We start from the raw sequence: 20,571 nt of genomic DNA, 5'->3' as shown, positions 1-20,571 counted from the left end.
ACAAGCATTGCAGACGCCTGGCTGAATTGCTCACCTAGACAGCTGTTTGGAAAGCTTGCGACAGCCACTTACATACCTACCCAATGTATCAGTCTACAGTCTTGAGTGTACGCCCCCATGGTCGCGTTGAGCCGACTGTTCGTGTGACACAAGCTCATGCGTGCGTCTACTAGTCTGCGCTACCCGAATGAATATCAGGGAAAGCGGGTGAACTCAAAGATACGGTCCCTCTATATCTGTTGTAAGCTTCCAAAGCAAAAGGAAGTAGTGCGACCATGTACAAAACCTCTGCATGCATCACTAAAGCGGCCTCTGTTGTTGCAACTTCAAAGTAGGTACACGTAATTGCGAAACAGCTTTCTTGGGCGGCATACATGCCACTGATCTTTCCTCTTTTGCTTTCATGAATAGGGGTGTTGACGAAGTATGGACTTTTGAGACGCTGAGTCGTCCAACCCCGGCGACGGAGATTCGCCAACAATAGTAGGAAATTGTTCTTCCACGCGCTGAGTCCATCGAATCTCCCCTTCTTGTCCATCCTGTTCCCCATCATTCAATGCGTTCGGGTGAGTTGGCGAGTTTATCGCACATAGCTCTACGACTGTGCCATCAATCTCGGCATCCACGATTGCGGATAGGCGATATGGATCCTTTGTATCGCGAGATGAGGCTTTGCCTCGCCGTTGTGCTGTATTAGAGGCATTATTTTTGTCCTGCAATGACTTGTAGCTTCGTTTGCTCGTAGAGTTGTAAGTGCTGCGGTCTGTGGTGTAGCTTGAAGGAATATTCGTGGGCATCTTGAACCCGTTCTGGCAGTATCGTATCAGGTTTCTGATTGTGGGGACGGCAGCGCATATATGTGCAACTCCACTGGAGGTGAATCCAGTAATCGATGTGCCAGTCACTGTGTAGGTTGGGTCGATAGTGTCGACAACCCCTGGTAAAAATGGCAAGCGTACGATGGACATGATAATAACACTTCGGAAGGGTTAGATTACACAAATCGAACAAGACCAAGACAAGACGTACCAGATACCAAGGCTAAAGAAGATGAGTAGCTGTATCTTCTTTGCAGTCTTCATCTGCAGCTTCCATACAATCGGGATAGGAAGACTGAATAGGATAGTCTCAGCGATGATCTCGTATACAACCGTCAGTCTCAAGACGGCGATATAGTCGATGCATTTCGCAGTTTCTTGCTCTTGAAGATTCCAGATAGCGCGGACTGGAATACATTGGAACGCAGCCAGGAAAAGTAGGGGCAGGGTGAACAGAGCCGTAAAAGCCATAAAGGCGAAGACCGCGCGCTTCAACCAGACGTTCGGAAAAATGCGAATATACAAGCAGAGAATGCTGTACTTTATGAGAAGCAATTCGACACCCCACAAGATGGTAGCAATATAGGCTGTCTCTAGTCAGTACTTATGTATCAGAGCTAGCAGATGGAAGCGTACTCCATTTGCCGATTGCGACGACACGTGGATATGTCAGGTCCCATATATGATGGCCGAGTCCCGCTTTGAGGTTCAATAATAGGGCAACAGTCATAGGGATGACCAGGACCTGCACAATCGTAAGTAAGATGACACTGATTTGTTCATCGAACACCTACCACCGCTGCTAGATGGAGCCAATCGTCCCACCAGAGCTTATTGCTACCCACGTATCGAGAAGCAAAGCGCATTACAATCACGATGATTGGTATGATTCCAGTCACGTATGCCACTATCCGGATGGAGTTCGATAGGTTATCGTGCGGCTTGTCGCAAATAGAGGCTTGAATGCGGAGCGTAGCTACAAACACATCAGTGATACCGCTTCCGATCACTGCGACGAACATACCAAAGGTCTCGTTGTAGTTGCACTGCTTTTCCAAGCACGGTTGCAAAATCTTGGTCGAGTTTTTGGAACTACATTGGCACTCTATGTCGAGGAGCGTACAGCCAATGGCAGGCAGGTTTTCGTTGATACAATCTAGCTTTGCAACAGTCAGCTGCAACAATCGTCCTCTTGTGCCATGTATATCTTACGGCGCATGGCGGAATCTGGCTCAATGCATCCAGTGCCGCATCGTCTAATGAGACAGCATTCGTCGTGGGGCAACAGGCGCTGACCAACAGCACAAAGGTAAACACTAGGTGCGGGAACAGAAGGAGCATTTTGACAAGGTAGTTTACGACGATGTGCACGGGTAGCAATAATTGCTTTTCGTGCTGGTGTAGAATGCAGAGTCCGCTGTAAAAGCCACAACACATGAGCGCACGGGCGAGGCCATGTAACCTCGCCGAATCTACCCAATTCCTAAACTGACTCAGTTATCATATGCTATGTGCCGTTGGTGTCAACTTCAATTTGCCGGTGGCGGGTGGATTAGGGCTCGTCACGAAACGGGTTCGACGCAGTTAGTGGAGCTTTGTTTACGTCCAAGGAAGGGATAAGCCTGTCATCAAGCTGCCACTCTATGTCTCACAACGGCGCCCAGTCTTACCTACTGGTGGGGTGGCAGTGAGCAATCTTCCAAGGCCTGCTTCAGTTCCTCTACTAGAGTGAGATCGCAACGATTAGCGATGGAGATGATCTTTCCTTGAGTATCCACAAAATCGTATGCCACACGATCTCCACAACGGCTGGCTTGATCCGCTGCACCACGGCGGTGCAGGGTCGCTCGAGTCAGCCCTAAAGAGCTGGCGCATGTACCGGTGGATTCAACCCCTGGAAGCAATCATTGCTCCATCCCCGCAAAGCCGATCGGATAGCCCGCGATCAATTGTTCTTGATGACCAGGTCATGTTCGCCGAGCTATCGGTCATGTCGGCAAAATCCTCGATTGCGCAAGTGCTGCAAGCACCGCTGAGTCGGTACGCTAATGTTTTGATTGGCTGAGTGACATGAGAATTGCGCTACCATCGGAAGTGCATCAAAACACCTGCTTGCCGGCTCGCTATACCTTCTCCGACGTATCTATGCGCAGCACTTTATTCTGCTAGAATTCTGCTCGAGGCCCTGCATCGCGGAGGATAAACAACCCGGGAGCTAGCCTGCATCTAATTTTGGAAGTTGCCGAACGCACCACGAATGGCATATCGTGACGAAAGTGCGGCTGTTTATCGTGAGCCACCAATATTTGTCTTTCAGGCGACCCATTCCACCTCGTCAAGATGAACCTGTATAGTATAAAACCATAACATATCGAGGTGACCTTTAATTGGCCCACTCAACTCACCTACGCCCTTTCCAGTTCCACGTTCCTGACAGGCCATGTCCAGGCATGCCTCTCATTGGCAAGTAGAGTAGTAGCAACTTCCCGTAGCTCCGCATCGCTTAATGCTTGTGTTCCGGACACTCGTTTGCAACGCTACCTACCTAGGTAGGTACACCAGAAAACCAGTACTAGCAAATATCAACAGCGCAGCCATCGCACCCTGCATGACACTCGTAATTGCGCCACTGCATATTGTTTCTTTCAAAAAGCGATGGCTATCTCTGAAGACGAATTCACGAAGCCGGCACAGTTGTCAATGCCCATCACTGCTGATGTGAGAGACTTTCGCTGTATCGGAGTGATGGTGAATCTAGCTTTGTCGTAATTGGTTATCGGGTAAACACTAGATAAAAACGTACTTCCAGTTCGGGGCACCGTACAATTCTTTGGATCCAAGTAGCTTACGATAGGAACGTTCTCGAACCTGCGGTCTACCTTAATCCGCCCATTAGAGGTGATATAGGGTTCATCGAATAGGTGTCGCTCGTTGGGTATCGTGGCAGTAACGACATTGTTAGTGGTGATCGACAGGTGTCCGGTAAAGTTTCTGTCACCCATTAGCGCAAATGGCGGGCTTATGATGAGCACTAAACCTACGAAGTGTTCGGCTGTACTCTCGTCGCGCCGCAGAAAGACCTGCTGGATGGGCCATTGTTGATTATCGACAATTTAATTCTAGGCCAGCATACCTAGGTAGCATGGACAGCCAAAAGACGCTTAGGACCGTCTGTACTACCGAGGTACGATGCTTCTAGCTGCTCCGAGCTGTTCAAAATGTAACAGTTTCCTCTATATTCTAATTGTAACACGAGCCCAGTAAGGTCGAGCTTCGGGCCCTCGCGACATTGCCAGCGTGACTTGAACAACATCAAAGCTATCGCAATCATACCGTGTACCAAAGTACAATCTCAATGACCCAGCCCGAACCAGGACCAGACCGCAGTCCAAGTCTAAGGCGCACTCTATGCTTTCTATTCTTTTTGAACTCGATGGCTTTCTTTGACATGTTACATTGCCGAACTACCTACCCAGTTAGCGCGGTGGTTCTGGGCTTGCCATGTATTGTAGACTATCGTGCGACAGCTGCCGCTACTCTCCTGATGGTAGATTTTTTCCTGTTCTCGGTGCTTCCATCCTTCTGCGAAGTGGCATTGTCGGGACTGAGGCAAGTACGCTTTCTAGCCGAGATTACTCGTGTGGCATCGTTTGCAGGGGCTGGGCATGAGTTCGTTCGGGCTCACATCGTAGTGGTCGGGAATACCTAGGTACTCTTGCATTCTTCAAAAACTCAGTGACTTGCGTAATAAGCACTGGGCATTGCTCATCAGCTAAATGCGGAAGGAGACGGGAAAAGTGACATGTACCTACCCAACGAGAACGCGGGCGAGCTCCCCGTATCCGCGAGTCATACTTACGCTAAGCGCGCCCTTCGCCTAACATCCATGGATCTGAATCTTACAAAGATGCTACAAAAGCTGGAGAGTAGGCGCAGCATTACCTGGGTAGATATCCAGTTGATCCAGGTTCCGGACATTGAGACATAATGTGTGATACCAGGACAGACTTCGCAATCCCACGGCCTGGCGGAGCATTCCCACAAAAACCGCCTATCCCAGGTCCCTCAGAGTCATCTTTTGTTTCCACCTTTGGCGCCATTCTTCCACCCGCGCAATACCTGCAAACACAAGATGGAAAAGCTGCATACTACTCGATACCACCTTCGGTACCCTCCATAGACGCGCAGACGACTGATCACGTGCTGTTCGTTCATGGCATCCAGACTCCGGCAATAGGACTGCTACCTCTGGCTCGCGCTCTACACGATATCCTTCCACACTCACATTTTGTGCTGGTGGATCTCTGGGGTCACGGCTTAAGCGATACGCCGATAGTTCCGCATCAAGCCGCCACATTCCATAGGCTGCTAGATGCGCTGCTCGATCATCTACAATGGCCATCGGCACATTTCATCGGCTTTTCCTTTGGCGGCTCACTAACAGTCGGATATGTTGACTCACGGCCACATCGCGTTAGCAGTTTTACGCTCATTGCGCCTGCTGGGCTTCTTTGTATTTCATCTTTTCCAGAAGAGGATCAGCATCATCTTGATTACGGTGTCGACAACGATGACGATGAATTGAGCAGAGTCATCCTGCAGTTTCTTGAAGGCGGCCGGCTGGTAGTGCCAAGTGACTGGAGGGAAAGAGCTGGAAGAGGCGAAGTTGTTGCGGAGGCAGTGAGGGAGTGGCAGATGCACGAACATCGTGGTCATACATCATCCGTGATTGCAGCGTTTAGAGATGGCGGCGCAATGAACAATCACGGTGCGTTTGAAAAGGCCGCAATGTCTGGTATACCATCATTAGTGGTACTGGGCGAGAACGATGAAGTTTGTACAGAGCAAGAGTTGAGAGAAATTGGCTTTGATAGCATCTTTGTTGTCCCACAAGCCGGCCATAGTGTTGTACGGGAACGGGTGCCGAAGGTTGCTGGGTTTATCGCGGACTTCTGGGATAGGTTGAGGATCAATAAGAACTAGTGAACGCGGAGGTGAACGCGGAGATCCTTGCACTTACTCTATGATCAATTGCGCCTACTCGCCTCCTTACAAGAATCGGATCTGACTGCTTTAGTGCTCTGAACAAGCCGAAAACCACAGGAACCAGTTCACTTTGACGACAATAGCCACTGTGTCAGATGACGCCGCCAATAGCGGCACATCATAGTGTCCCCACTCATTCAAGAACTCGGACAGCGGCTCTACGCCTGTGAGCCATCGACAACCTCCACAAGCACCCCAAACCCCAGCCCGTGTAGTAAAGATCGATGGCATAGCCGTCAGCTCTTCAGATAAGCACGTACCCACCATCTCGACGGGCGGTGAACGACTATGGGTTAATCTGTCAGAGCTCGACTCGATCGCCAAGGTTGCCGCATACGCCAATCTTCAGGACCTTCATCTGACGATGGGTGCGCAGTATGCTGCGCTTCTTGGCTAAGTACAACAACATAAGATACGGCGATGCAATTGATGTTGGTGAACTCGTACGCATCCTGATGCAGATGGGTGCCTACGATGTCGTTTACAAATTAAAAAACGATGTCTCCGGGATTGAGTAGAAATTGGAACTATTGTTACATCCAGTTCGCGGAGATCGAAGCTAGAGGGTTCAGCATCAAGTACATGGATCGAGCTGGTTGCTTACAACGAGCGCAAGCAACATGTACCTAACCTACCTAATCTAAAGCCATAAGACACATGGGTGGTGAAAAAGTAGCACATTACCTTTCTTCCATCTTTCGCCCACGTCCGCAATGAGGCAGAACTCCGTTACCTTGTGTGCTACTGTCGTTCTCTTACGGTCTTCGACAATCTGTATCGCTTTTACGACATTAACGTGCCCCAGGAACGAAGGTTCACCGGCGTGCTTGTCGAGCTAAGCAAGAGGCAGTAGGAAGATAAGAGGTTCGAAACTTTGTAGATGTCGGGTGTTTTGCCCAATAATAACGATGTCTGGGACTGACTTTCCAAGCTTGACGTACAATAGGGAAGGCGGGTAGAGCATCATTGAACATCAGAGAGTGAAGTTGAAAGTGAGATTCCGGCGGTTATCCCTAAGAACGCGACACAGCAACTTGAGAAGAGGAAGAGGCGTCGGAAATCTGGATCTGAGAGGAAAATATCGAAAGACGTGTCTGTATGTCACACAAGAAGTTTGCAAGCGAAAAGGAAGTGGGGAGATGGAAACATATATTTCAGGCGTGCGTGGTTCGTTGATTCGCACATTGGATGGAGTTAGTCAGAAACGACTTAGCACAATTCATTACAGCCGGGCGAAGATCAGGAGGTCTCAGTTACCGATAGAATTATAATTAGGCTGCATGTGGGGCCATACTTGTGGCGTGCCAGCAAGCCGACCCCACACTGTATCTACGGGGAAGGAGATCAGCACACTCAACACGAAAGACACAGTTGCTCTCTCATCTGCCTGTATACTCACCATACTTCCCACTCCATTATGGCGCACTTTCCTCGCCGCCCTCCGTCCGGTGTCAACGTCATCATAGTAGGCGCAGGTTTCGCGGGCATCGCAGCAGCAATAGAATGCGATCGAAAGGGCCACTCGGTCGTTCTTCTTGAGAAAGCGGAAAATTTGGAAGACATAATTCGGTTTGGCGATATCATCTCGTTCGATCCCAACGGTGCGCGCAACTTCGAACGCTGGCCCGGCGTCATCGAAGCGATGAAGGAAGTGGCACGGAAAACAACATGGCTGGATCTGTACCACTGGAAAGGGCAGTTTGTCACCAGGCAGAGTTTTGTGCCCGAACAGGAATGGGGGCCGAGAATCAATGGACATAGAGGAGAACTGTACAGTATTATTCATCAGCATGCTGTCGATCGGGGAGTGAATATTCAGTGGGGCAAACGTGTAACTGATTACTTTGAGGACGATGAAAAAGCTGGCGTGGTAGTCAATGGAGAAGAGATGGTTGCCGATGCAGTCATTGCAGCAGAGGGAGTTCGTTCCCGCGGCCGTAAGATTGTGCTTGGTTTTGACGACAAACCGAAAAGTTCGGGATACGCTGTATATCGCTCATGGTTCTCTGGAGATGCCATCAAAGACAACCCGATCTTGAAACATCTCGTAGATGGAGACAGTCACTCTGGGTTCATAGGTCCAGATCTTCACTTTCTGGTATCGTCGCTCAAAGACGGCAAGGAGTTCAATTGGGTGTTTACTCACGTAGACGACGGGAATATCGAGGAGGACTGGCAATTCCCAGGCAGAGTGGAAGACTGCCTGAGGTATGTAGAAGGATGGGCACCCATCGTGCAAGAGATTGTAAGGTCGACGCCAAAAGGCGCGCGTCTCATCGATCATAAGCTCGTCTTCCGCGATCCACTGCCGACTTTCATCTCGCCACAGCACCGTATCGCTTTGATTGGAGACGCAGCGCATCCCTTTCTTCCAACATCCATCCAGGGTGCCAGTCAATCCATCGAAGACGGTGTTGTACTGGCGGCATGTCTGGAACTGGCTGGCAAAGAAAGCATTCCTCTAGCTGTACGAGCATTCGAGAAGATCCGCTACGAAAGGGTGCACAAAGCACAGGCGATGGGGGTTAAGACGCGCGAGCGATGGCACAAAGCCAACTGGGATGAGATAGCGAAGAGGCCGGAATCCATTCACCTAGCACGCGAGGCATGGCTGCTAAATTTTGATGCAGAGACCGACTGCTATGAGAGGTTTGATGAGGTTGCTAGGAACTTGCGGGGTGCACAAGCGCGACTGTAGGGAGCTTTGCTTGGGTAGCATCGTCGGTATATTGTGAGTGTTTGACGGGCCGAGCAGCTCACCTTGAGCGCACGGTATCTGCACGTGGCGTGCATCAGCGCAGGATAGCTTGCGCAGGCCTCACGCTACCTTTCTTATTTGAAGTAGTATTTGAACAACCTGGATTTTGGACAATGGTGATTCGCATCAATGATGTGGATGAGCTCTACGCTACTGCCGTCTAATGTCGCGCTAGCACCTGTTCCCGTCTATCACGTCACAACCGTGCACCTGCTACATGGGGCTAGCATGGAGGATGTTATCTATGTGCTTACAGCTACTGCAGTGTTTCTGTGCAACACAACAACTTTGCCAACTACCTATTACGAGAGCTTTCCGACTCACATTCGCCGCATCGTATAAGCCAACACGGGATTTATAGTGGTTGGTGATCAAGATGCACCTTCCTACGCTGTTCTGCTTGGTCGCCGCTGTCACCACGACGGCAGGTGTCCAGTTCGGCGACTTGAAAGATCCTATCAACATCCTAGGCATCGGGCGCAACGACATCGAAATCTTCTTGGGCATTCCCTATGCTCATGATACCAGCGGCGAAAACAGATTCAAACCACCGATTCCCTACGAATACTCTCCAGGTACTACCATCGATGCTACCAAGCCTGGTCCCGCATGTCCACAACCATTGGGTGTGCTCTACCCACCTCTTGGATTGGGCAATATAACTGAAACATCCGAGGACTGCCTGAATTTGAACGTAGCGCGGCCAAAAGCGACTGACAGAGTTGGAAAGGGACCACTGCCAGTTCTGGTATGGATACATGGAGGATCTTTCTGGTGGGCAAGCAACACGGAGCCGACGACTGCGCCTGACGGAATGATCAAGCAGTCGGTAGAAAATGGGGACCCAATCATCCATGTGGCCATGAATTACCGTCTCGGGTTCTTTGGGTTTGCCAGTTCAGACTGGTTGAAAGAAGAAGGAAGCATGAACGCTGGTCTACGTGATCAGCGCGCTGCTATCGAGTGGGTCCGCACCAACATTGCTGCTTTTGGCGGGGATCCGGAGAGGATTACGATTGCCGGCCAGTCTTCCGGCGGCCTCGCAATCGGAATGCAGATTATGGCTTACGGCGGAGAGAAGCCACTTCCTTTCGAGCGAGGTATCGCCCAGTCCCAGTCCCTTGAGCCTGGTATCACAGGGACTTTCGCCAAGGATGCGATGATCGCGCTGGTCAATTACGTAGGGTGCAACACTACTGACGTGGACACTCCAGGGACGATTGAGTGTCTACGGGGATTAGATACTGAAACCCTCTTTGAAGCCTCGAATGCGACGTATCTCAGCGACATCGCGCATAATATTGGGGACATCTGGTTGCCACAGGTGGACGGTGATTTCCTTCCTGCGGCACCAAGTCAGCTCATCGCAGAAGGACGCTTTGGTAACGCTACCTTCATGTCCGGCTGGATGGAAGGCGACCTGAATGTGTACACCAACACCTCCATCGCAACCGCACAAGATACGTACGACTTTGTTCGCGACTACCTACCGGCTATGTCGGAGGACTCTCTCACTCAGTTACTGGACTTGTACCCGGTAGAAGAATTCGGAACCAGTGTGAACCTAACAGCAGAGTTCTATCGCTCTGCACGCATCTTCCGCGATATCCTCATGGTGTGCCCATCGCTACATCTGGGTGTTGCAATTGACAAAGTGCACAAAGCGCCAGTCTACTTCTACAACTTCAACCAGACAATACTTGATCCCATCCTCGAGTACACCGAAGACGTTGTTGGCTTTGGCGTGGTACACACGTCTGAGTTTGCGTACGTCTTCGACAGCATGCAAGTGTACAACAAGACGGACTACCCGTTTGACCCGACCGAGTACGACTACGAAATTGCTATGCGAGCAAGCCGGTCGTGGAGCACCTTTGTGAGTCAAGGAGCCCCGGCAGAGAGCGGATCACAATCCACCACATTGTTGAACTGGGATGAGGCATTTAGCCGGCCAGGTAAAATCTCTCATTTGCGAACTGCGTGTGAGGCATGCGCTGACTCCGTACATTAACATTTAGGCGGTCCGTATGTCAGGACGATTGGTGGCGCGCATCCGAGCAATAGTGCGCTGGGCATGGCGAACGCGACAAGAGAGATGGCAGAACAGAGATTACAGGAGCGATGTGCTTTCTTTAACAGTCCGAAGATCATCCAAGCGCTTCAGTATTGAGGAGTAGCTCAGTCTGAGACAAGGTCTCTCAGTATGGGCAGTACAGGGTGTGAAATACATAAAGACGTTGTCGACGATACAACATGAAACGGGAATTTTACAAGGGGTATCTCAGATCGATTCACGACATAATCAAGCTTCTACGACTGCATGTGGCGCACCTCTCTACTCTGCCTGAACTTCCTTGCTGTCCGTGGCCAACCCCAAAATAAACTCCCACTCCTCCTTCCTTACCCTACTCACACTCAGTCTCGAATTCGTGACAAGCTGCATATCCTTCAACGGCCCCTCTTTAGCAAACTCTTTAATCTTCGCTAAATCTATCACATGCTCAAACTCGCTCACAAACTCGACGTCTACACAGAACCATTTGGGCTTCTCCCTCTCGCTCTTCTTGTCATAGTAGGGGTCCTTGGGGTCAAAGGCCGTCTCATCGACCTTTGCTTCGTCAACAACACGCAGTATACCTACGATACCCGAAGGCTTGGCGTTGGAGTGGTAGAAGAAGCCCAGGTCGCCTTTGCGCATGGCCTGCATATTGTTGCGTGCCTGGGGGTTGCGGACGCCGCTCCAGGGCTCGGGTTCTGTGCAGGCGCGCAGGTCGCTGATGGAGAAGGCGACGTTTACGCCGTTCTCGTAGCGCGCGAGGGGCTCGGCTTTGAGCAGCCAGTAGACTTCTTGGGCGCCGGTCGCGTCGCGGTTGGTGGATGAAACAGGCGCGGGTAGAGAGTTCGTCTTAGGGGGTTTAGGCTTGGCTGTAGCAGCTTTTTTGGGCGGAGGAGCGCTGCTGTCTGTTTTGTCTTGGTCGGCGCCGTCTTCGCGGTCACGCTTGCGATGCGTCGCCTGCCGGGCATCGCGCTTGGGCTGTGTCTCTTCGGCGGACGAAGTGTCGTCTTGGTTGTAGTCCGGTGCTGCCGCTGCCGTTTGACGCGTAGATCTTCGTGTGCCGGCCATGACGAGGTTGTGGTAGCGTTGCAATGCTCGTCGACGTGGAGGTGCTGTACGCCGCGAGCGTGCAGCGCTCTGACGCTATTGGCTGACATCTCTCGTGTTTGCCGCTTGTACTTCGCTCCGCACCTCGACACAGTACTTGCCACCCAAAGGACGTTGGAAGGACATTGGAAGGACATTGTATGGGCAGAACCCCGTCAAAATGTCCCTCGACGACCCAACTAGCCGTGCTCCGCTATGATACTGTGTAGGCACCTCCTCGGTCTGAGGCCATGCGCGCGATCACGCGCACCGCGGCGCAAAGTCAAATATTCAAACCAGAACCCTCGGCCTTGCCGTGTCGCAATGCTCAAGCGGCAGTACTCGCGCAGCCCTTGCCATAACCCAGCGGTTTCCTCCACGTTCAATTTCGACCCATGCCGAGCGCATCGGACAGCCGCCACAAGCAGCAATCACCCAAACCACGGCGCGGCAATGAGAGGCGCAAACAACGATCATCCAAGCCCTATCTTAGGCCCGGCCGTTGCATGCACGATCCGGGACCGCCGCTTTCCTCCCTAGCGGTCGTGTCCTTGCACATCACGGTCCGGCCAACTGCCTCAACCTAGACAAGTTCATGCAACTCTACGGAGCACCCCACTAAATTTATAGACCCGACAACGCCGCTACGGACGTAGCTACGACGAAAACTCCGCTTGGGTAGTAGTACCTACCTAGCAAAGACCAACATTCGGCCGACATGGACTCCATTTGTGAGGGACAAGATGAAACGAGACTTGGCACTGGTATACATAGAAGACTCTTGCCCTTTCTTTACCAATTACAACAAGCCATTTCAAGTACGTTGCATTGAGATCAACCATGGACGCTTTCACCAAGAAGACCCTGAGAACCTCCCGAGGCATCACATACACCTACTACACGTGCTCTGGCAACACGTCTCTCCCAACCCTCCTCTTCCAACACGGCTTCCCCGACCATGCCGCCATGTGGGCAGACGTCGCTAGCTCTCTCCGACCACTAAACCACCCCGTTATCATTCCCGACATGCTGGGCTACGACGGAACGGACAAGCCCACAGACCCATCCGCCTACACCTGGGACCATATGACCAACGACATGGTGGAAATCCTCAATGCTGAACAAGTGCCAAGATGCATCTCCATCGGCCACGACTGGGGCTCCGCAGCCGCAAGCCGCCTGTACAACTACCACCCCGAACGCGTTGTCGGCTTGGTCAACCTGAACGTCGCCTACACGGCACCAAGTCGCAAACCCTTCGATCTTGACGCCGCAAACGCCCTCATGAACAAGATCTTTGGCTACCCATCGCTATCGTACTGGTACCTCTTCACCGCGCCTGACGGACCAGCACTTCTATCCCGCGATATAGAGGCCATGTTCAACATGATGCACGACAAAGATGGATTGAAAGAGTTCTTCTGCACACCCGACACCATGCGTGAAACACTCTCCGGGCAAAAGGAACCAACCTTTTCTCTCCGACCCTATGCGCAAGACCCAGCTTTCAAGAAGGCGTTCCTTGATCGTATGGCGCGCGATGGGTTCGAAGCGCCCGTGTGCTGGTATAAAGCCATGACAGGCAATCTGCAGCATCAAGTCGATGTCAAGTTGCCTGAAGGGAGAGAGATTGTCAATGTACCCACGCTGTACATCGGATGCAGAGAGGATGTGGTGTGCAGACCCGAAGCCATGTATGAGAGTATTAAAAAGGGCTTGTTGCCGCAATTGGAACAAGCGGATATGATTGATGCGGCGCATTGGGCGACGTATGAGAAGCCTGCCGAGGTGGTGAAGCGGTTGGAGGATTGGCTGAAGAGGAAGTTTGCGCAGTGAGTCTGCGTAGCATCGGCAGCTGACTATCTATGCATAAAACTTAGATAGATGTGACATGGTTTGCAGGAAACAGTTTTCCAACACCACAGTAAACACCCCAATACCAGTCTCCATTGATATCAGCTGCTTCCCTTATCTCTGCTCCTCTAGGAAAGGATAACTCATCTTCTACTCCTTCATCCGGCAGATAGCCCCATCTAGCCAGTAATCTCAAGCCTATACCGCCATCTGGTGGGTACCGCTGTACTCTGGCCATTTCGTCTTCTTCTTTCAGTGCGTAGCCGCCTACTAGATCGCGGACAACCATGCGCCGTTGTGCGCCGTCACGGTCTTCGAATCCTACAATGTACATGCGATGGCTGCGGAGGCACTTGCGCCATCCGTTTACGCCGTCTTCTTTGGTGATGCGACCGCTGATGACGAGTTTGTGGTAGCAGCTCATGCAAATGTCGTAGTCGCCAGTGTTACACTTGAGGCAGTGATAGCGTGTGTTTGATGGTGGGATAGGGTAACTGCATATGTTACACAAGGTTGTAAAGGTGAGAGGGCGGAAGATGAAATTCGCAATGGTAAAGTACCCTGGCCCTCGCATAAGAGACGCGGATTTCGGTGTCAACGGAGGGGTTGTGGGTGTTGCGTCGAGGTCTGGGGGGGCAAGATGTCCATCCTGATGTGGCGTAGAGGGCGCGGAGGGAATTGTGTCAGTAACAGACTGCGAGTCTCTTGTCTTGCGGGCAACGGGAACAAGAGGATGCGTACAGTGATGCCCCTGGTTAACGCAATCATTGCAGTAGCCCCAGTCACCGTCGTTGCAATAGTCACATTTCCAGTAGCAGGCGTTGGCGTATGCCTTGCACATATCGCAGAAGACGCCAATTTCTACCCTCTGCTTGGGGTCATCCTCGCTCATGAGCACATGTGGTGGTGTCGTGGATTCCGTCAAGGGCGTCATGGGTCTGCGATATCGGTGCCCGACCAGGATATGGGGATGCTCGTGATAGGGCGGATAACCACCCTCTGGTGCTTCGCGCTCATACCGGGGCCAAGCAGTCCAGCCAAAGCCGTACCAATGCTTGCATCCTCTGCCAAGACGATAGCAGCGAAGACACACGTTGTACTCGCCACCATGGCAGCGTCGACAATTGTAGTGAAGCTCGTACTGTATGTCGTTTTTACCACAGCGTTGGCATGCCACATGGGGCTCTGTATATAGGACAGGAGTACCTAGTGATGAGCTTGAAGCTTGTCTCGATCGAGTCTCGCTCACGGTCGGATCGGGGGTGGAGCGAGGGAAAGCAGGAGGCGATAGCGAGGGGGGAGTAGTACTGTGAGAAGAGCGTGGCAGTTCGGCTGTGGTAGGGTCGGTAGTACGGCGAGCCGAAGGAGGCTGGAAAGGCGTGACGGCAGGAGTAGAGGAAGACGAGGGCACAGCTGGAGTGCCAACTGTAGCTAGAGAAGTCGTTGGACTGCCGCTGTTGGGCAGATCGAAGCCGAGGCTCTGGGGCGAGCTAGGACTTGACACTGTCTCATTGTTGTTATTGTTGTTGCTGGCGTGGAGACTGATGCGGAACTGCTCTCGAACGTCGAGCCTATTTCTCTGCTGATTTTCGGACTGTCGCCGTGGCCTTGGACGAGCGAGTTCCGATGATGAATGACAGTCGCCGGTCGCCGGATTTGCAGGAGCCGAGCCAGGTGCAGGGCGCTCTACCCTCGTGGCGGATCGAGAGCTGCCCTGGCTTGACGATCGCTGGCGCGGTGCCCGCCCGCCTCGATTTGCGGCGTCGATGAGAGCAGGTCTGGATATGGGGGGTCCTACTGCCGTCTGGGGCGTCGATGCGCCACTCTCGGAACGTCCATGCCTTCTCCTGCGCGCAGCTTCGTCGTCCAGACGCTCCCGCCTCTCCCTCCTCTCGCGCTGTCTTTCGGCATGTCGCTCTGCCTGCCGCCGTCGCACAGCCTCGGCTATCCTCTCGGTGATCTCGTCTTCCTGCGCAGTGCCAATCTGGTTCAGGTCGACGCCCTCGGACACGAGCTCCTCCAGCACCTGGCGCACGAGATCTTCGTCGACGTCTTCTGCGTCGAGGTCCGAGGCGCTCAGCAGAGAGCGCAGGCTGGACTGGTGCTCGATGGCGCGGGGCGGTATGACGGCCCTGGACGGGGATGCGCCGGGCGGATTTTGGCTGGCAGACCGCCTCCCGTTGCGGCTTCGCTCCCTTGTTGTGCGCTCTCTCCGAGGCTCCCGGCTGGCCCTCCTGCTGCTTGCGATGCCCGCGTCCCTCAGACTCGGCTGCTGAGCTGCCTCGAGCATGCGCTGATGGGTGTCATCGCGCTCATCCCGGCGCCTGAGCTTGGGTAGCACATTGTCGCCTGGCCGGTATCTGTCGCGGTCCGCCTGCTTCTCTTGGGCGCTTTTGCCGCTCTGGGGGTTCGCCTTGAGGAAGATGTCGAGCAGCGTGGTGACGGTGGCATTGGGCTGTGTGGTGCGCACCGAGGCCCGGCACGAGGGGCAGGTGTACGGGTGTATCGACGTGGCGGTCGAGGCTTGGAAGGCGAACCACTCCTTCAGACAGGCGCCGCAGAAGGTGTGCAGGCAGTCGAGCAGCGTGAGCGGCTGGTAGAGCACGTCGGTACAGATCTGGCCATGGCCGAGTTAGCAGCCGCCTCGTCGCCGTGCCCCTCGACTTACCGAGCACGTCAGTTCCTTTTCCAGGTCGCCCTGGACTCCGCCAGCGCCCTCGCCCTCGGCCATGGTTCGTCGCAAACTGCTCGTCAGGCGCCTGCGGTTGACTCTCAGCTAGACTGCACACTTGGCGAGCCTCGACGGTACAAGGCGCCGTAGCATATGCATGCCAGCACACGCTTTCATCGGCCCGCTGCAGCCTCTATGTTGCTTGCCGCAACGAGCGCACACTTCTCATGTCGCTACGTCACGCGACTTGCGCACGTGTCAGCACCTCAGAACCCCGGAGTCGGTGAGAGACGGCATCAAACATCCGACATGTCGTGACCAGCACAGGCGCCTGACGCCTCGTCCGTCTCGCACCCTCCCATTTTGGCATATATCAAGCTATCCGGTCCTGTAGCACCTGATGTTTGGTACATCGTTTCACCTGTGCTGCAGCCACCGCAACTTGCCCCTGGCCCAGGCGTACCCAAGACACGGTTCACGTCACTGGCTTCTTTCCGCGACCGTCAGGTATCCACGCGTTCACGCCTGAGGTTTCGAAACCTTGATCTTCAAGTCAGTGCCATCGCATGCAAGTCCAAAACAGAAAGACTGGGCGGCAGGCTCATAAATCGCATATCTACAACTATATCATATAATCCCTTCCTTCCTCATACATTCTTACATACAGGCTCCCACAGTCATCCCCCCTTTCAACCATTATTCTTATATACAGAAAAGACCGATTGGCTAGTCGCCAGCACATAGCCGTCACCTTGCTAATCCTTCACATCATCTTCTCAATCAAGTACCAAGCCTAGTGCTCAGTTGTTGTTGTTGTTGTTGTTGTTGTTGTTGCCACCGTTGCCGCCCTGAGACTGTTGTCCAGCACCATTACCTGCCTGTTGGGGCTGGTTACCTCCGGCCTGGGTCTGACCCTGAGATGCTTGGCCAGCAGCCGCACCGTTGCCTGCCTGTTGCTGGGAACCGCCGTTTTGCGTCTGACCTTGAGACTGCTGTCCTGCAGCCGCACCCTTGGTTCCCTGCTGTTGGTTGCCATTGTTCTGGTTACCGCCATTTGGTGTTGCCTGTTGTCCATTTTGCTGTCCTTGCTGCTGTCCCTGCTGCTGTCCCGTTTGTTGTCCGGCTTGTTGACCTTGTTGTGGAACCTGCTGTCCAGCGGCACCTTGAGCCCCCTGCTGGGGAGCTTGAACACCTGTAGTTCCCTGGGGTGCTTGTCCGTTGGTAGGGGAGATGCCGGCGCCTTGCTGAGGCGCTTGTCCGTTGTTCGTAGCGGTGCCAGTATTGCCGGCGGCAGCACCACCAGCTGTTCCGGTATTCTGGACTTGGCCATTGCCAGTTCCTTGAGCAAGAGCCTGACCAGCGGCAAATGCAGCGGCGGGGCTACCTGCTGGCGCACCAGGCTGAGTGGGGCCAGTCCCCTGGACACCACCAGCAACGCCAGTCTGGTCGCAGACAGTGGGACGAACTGCCTGCGAGGTAGATCCAGTAGAGGCCATGTAGGCATCAATGTTGGGGAGGACGTTAACGCAGCGGTTCTGGTTGATCAAGTCGATGTTACCAGCGGCAGCCATTCCCTGAACAGACATCTGCTGAAGCTTGTCGACGACATCCTGGAAAGAACCGCCAGTGGCGAGGGTGCTGTTGGCAGCAATGACATTGGGGTCCGCGCCATTAGCAGCGTCAATGATGGCCTTGTGGTTGAGCTCATCGACCTCGGCGTTGAAGGCTACGGTGGCAGCCTGCTTGAACTGAACGTTGTTCTGGATGCTAGCTCCAGTGTTGAGGAAGTTAGAAACCATCGAGGTATCGGCCATCCAATTGGAGACCGCAGTAGCGAGGTCGTTCGCAGTGGGAGTTTGTCCATTTTGGATACCAGCGCCAAGTCCAGTCGGGGCATTGGTGGTGCCTTGCTGTTGCTGGTTTCCGGTCTGCGCTCCTTGTTGCTGTTGTTGCTGATTGCCGCCCTGGTTCGTAGTCTGTTGACCAGTCGTGGCGGCAGCAGTATTGCCGTTACCACCGTTGCCGCCCTGCACCTGGGCGAATGGGGCAGCGTAAGCTGCAGAGCTAAGGAGCGAGGCAATGAAAATGTACTTCATTTTGTCTGTGAGAACGGATCTGTCGAGTGGACTAAGATTATGAGTAGAGATATCAAAGAGTGAATGGAATGCTGAGGCTGTAGAGTGGAAAATATTAGTCTGTAGTGAGTGAGGAACCAGTCCGATGAAGACTATCAGGATGATGGGAGCTGTGGTATTTGTATCGCCTCTGTTACAACTTCGGAAAGCCTTGCCGTCAAGGCATGATGGTGGGCAGGCCTATGCATCGTAACAGTCTGGGGATCAAGCCCTAGGGCTCGCAGCCCTTGGCGTCAAGTCAGGTAGCACACGCTTAGCTCAATGGCGTAGTTTCGAAGTATGCCATATTTTGAATCAGGCGCTTCCAAATGGCCTTCCAAATTGCCGAGACCCTCAAAGCGAGCGATGCCGAAGTTCAGCCCTAAACTCAAACAGGACGTTTCGCAAGGTACGCCATGTCGTGCATGTAAGTTGGATTAGTTAATGATGTTTTGCAAGCCGATGTCATTGTTTTGACAGCGTCTGGGAACAGGTTTCGTCGGTCTTGGCGCCCGAAGCTTGCAGGCGATCATCAGATCTTGTGTTGAACCTTAGTCCAAACGCCCCACAATTGTTCCAGATCGACACAGGCAGGCTTCAGGTCGCCCAATTCCTGTTGCGTGCTCATACGACTTGATCGCGCTGTGTATCTGTGGATTAGATCCTTGAGTACGCACAATGATGCTCCATTAGACTGTAGAGATGTGTAAGCAAAAAGCTTTACGATATTGTTTGTTGTAAACAATTTGTCAAGATAAACAAGTTTCGCGTCGAATCTGTTCATAATCGTATCCGTATTGCAAATATCTAAGATCTTAGAGGATCTTCAGAGGCGTGCAATCATTCATCGCCCCGTTTGGAAAATGCTGAGGGAAGCGGGAAGCGGCAAGAAGCGCTAGAGTCCACTAAAGCACGGCGTAACAAGGTCTGGTGTATCAGTTGCAGGAGCAGCAGAGATTTGTAGGGAGGTTTATGCGACTGTAGCCTTCTCTTCTTACATTGCCATTCCAAATGCAGTTCGGCGTCCGAGAGAACTCGTGATGCTCGATTTGAGAGTTGTGAAACTGCCGCTCGTAACGAGGGGAAGCTCATTGCGAGGGTGACTGATATACAAGTCAGTGCTGCAGGTCGTTCTGCCTGCCAGCATGGCGACTATTGCTTTCAGAGTCCATTTCGGTCTCGATCTTGCGGATGATGCGAGCGGGATTGCCAGCGACGACTGTAAACTCTGGGACGCTCTTCGTAACGACGCTTCCTGCGCCTACGACGCTACCTCTACCAATCATAACACCAGGCAGTATGCAAACATTGCCACCGATCCAGCAGTCTTCGCCAACGTGGATCTCCTTGCCCAACTCAGGCCCGCTAAGGCCGTTCCGGATGGCTGGGTCGAGAGGATGAGTAGCTGAGTAGAAGTTGACGTTCGGACCGACGAGTGTGCGTGCGCCAATAGTAGTAAGACAGGTGTCGAGGAAGACGGCGTGGAAGTTGACAAAGACATGCTTGCCCAAACGCACATTATATCCATAGTCCATAGTAACCGGTGGGTTAATCCATGGTTCAGCCTCGAACAGCTTGGCGTCTTCTTCTGTTGTAGGTGCTGGTGGTGGAAGAGGGGTTTCGTCTTGGATGATGCTAGGCAAAGTATAAGGACGTCTCTCGACAAGCAATCGAGCAGCCACACATACTCTCGAAACAGTTGGACTAGCCTGCGACGCGGTACATCACCGGCATCGTTGAAGCGTCTGCAAGCTTGCCTGCATCGTGCGCGCTCTGCTGTCAGCTCAGGCGTCATGGCATGGTAGAGCTCGCCGCAGAGCATACGCTGCTTGTTCTGCGAGATGTCCATGGCTGGCATGCAGGAAGCTGGCTGCCCGGCGCATGCTACCGAGGCCGGTGTGACGGTTGTGAAGGAGCACAGGTCGCGGGAGCTATGCGCGGGGCGCCAAGGCCCTCGGCTGTTCCCGAGGCCAGCCGGTCCTGGATAGTCGCTCACGCCTTGCTATTGTTCGGCCTCCGCAAGCCATGCGATCGGGGTTGTGCAGCAGGGCCCCTTCTTCTGCGCCTTGGTAGAACCATGTCTTGAACGCCATCGTCCATCCCGTCCTCGCCCCCCGAGCTCCCCGTACTTGACCTCTACCTGCCTGCCATCATCATGGCTCCGAACG

At 53.1% G+C, this 20,571-nt stretch overlaps 7 protein-coding genes across 7 annotated transcripts; 3 read left to right on the top strand and 4 right to left on the bottom strand.

Annotated features, from left to right (window-relative positions):
• Positions 1–7,281: 7,281 nt before the first annotated feature.
• On the top strand, positions 7,282–8,562 carry J4E88_007783 (uncharacterized protein; the record flags this gene model as incomplete). Its single annotated transcript, XM_049401398.1, has 1 exon — positions 7,282–8,562. One exon carries the CDS (start codon positions 7,282–7,284, stop codon positions 8,560–8,562), a length of 1,281 nt encoding a protein of 426 aa, XP_049253082.1.
• Positions 8,563–8,998: 436 nt separating this feature from the next.
• On the top strand, positions 8,999–10,792 carry J4E88_007782 (uncharacterized protein; the record flags this gene model as incomplete). The annotated part of the gene is made up of 2 exons (XM_049401397.1): positions 8,999–10,577; positions 10,641–10,792. The coding sequence occupies 2 exons, from the start codon at positions 8,999–9,001 to the stop codon at positions 10,790–10,792; spliced, it is 1,731 nt and encodes a 576-aa protein (XP_049253081.1).
• A 165-nt stretch (positions 10,793–10,957) lies between these two features.
• J4E88_007781 (uncharacterized protein) lies at positions 10,958–11,746 on the bottom strand (the record flags this gene model as incomplete). Its single annotated transcript, XM_049401396.1, has 1 exon — positions 10,958–11,746. One exon carries the CDS (start codon positions 11,744–11,746, stop codon positions 10,958–10,960), a length of 789 nt encoding a protein of 262 aa, XP_049253080.1.
• An 858-nt stretch (positions 11,747–12,604) lies between these two features.
• On the top strand, positions 12,605–13,600 carry J4E88_007780 (uncharacterized protein; the record flags this gene model as incomplete). The annotated part of the gene is made up of 1 exon (XM_049401395.1): positions 12,605–13,600. The coding sequence occupies one exon, from the start codon at positions 12,605–12,607 to the stop codon at positions 13,598–13,600; it is 996 nt and encodes a 331-aa protein (XP_049253079.1).
• Positions 13,601–15,189: 1,589 nt separating this feature from the next.
• J4E88_007779 (uncharacterized protein) lies at positions 15,190–16,349 on the bottom strand (the record flags this gene model as incomplete). Its single annotated transcript, XM_049401394.1, has 3 exons — positions 15,190–15,347; positions 15,443–16,235; positions 16,287–16,349. The coding sequence occupies 3 exons, from the start codon at positions 16,347–16,349 to the stop codon at positions 15,190–15,192; spliced, it is 1,014 nt and encodes a 337-aa protein (XP_049253078.1).
• Positions 16,350–17,089: 740 nt separating this feature from the next.
• Positions 17,090–18,385, bottom strand: J4E88_007778 (uncharacterized protein; the record flags this gene model as incomplete). Its single annotated transcript, XM_049401393.1, has 2 exons — positions 17,090–18,353; positions 18,381–18,385. The coding sequence occupies 2 exons, from the start codon at positions 18,383–18,385 to the stop codon at positions 17,090–17,092; spliced, it is 1,269 nt and encodes a 422-aa protein (XP_049253077.1).
• A 1,133-nt stretch (positions 18,386–19,518) lies between these two features.
• J4E88_007777 (uncharacterized protein) lies at positions 19,519–20,137 on the bottom strand (the record flags this gene model as incomplete). The annotated part of the gene is given in 2 exon segments (XM_049401392.1): positions 19,519–20,112; positions 20,132–20,137. 2 exon segments carry the CDS (start codon positions 20,135–20,137, stop codon positions 19,519–19,521), a joined length of 600 nt encoding a protein of 199 aa, XP_049253076.1.
• Between the last annotated feature and the right edge of the window lie 434 nt (positions 20,138–20,571).

The sequence above is a fragment of the Alternaria novae-zelandiae genome, assembly GCF_023758075.1.
Source record: "Alternaria novae-zelandiae strain BMP 2774 chromosome Unknown scaffold_16, whole genome shotgun sequence".
Classification (NCBI taxonomy): domain Eukaryota; kingdom Fungi; phylum Ascomycota; class Dothideomycetes; order Pleosporales; family Pleosporaceae; genus Alternaria; species Alternaria novae-zelandiae.
The sequence above is the reverse complement of the archived record's forward strand: the minus strand, read 5'-3'. Positions and strand labels throughout refer to the sequence as shown.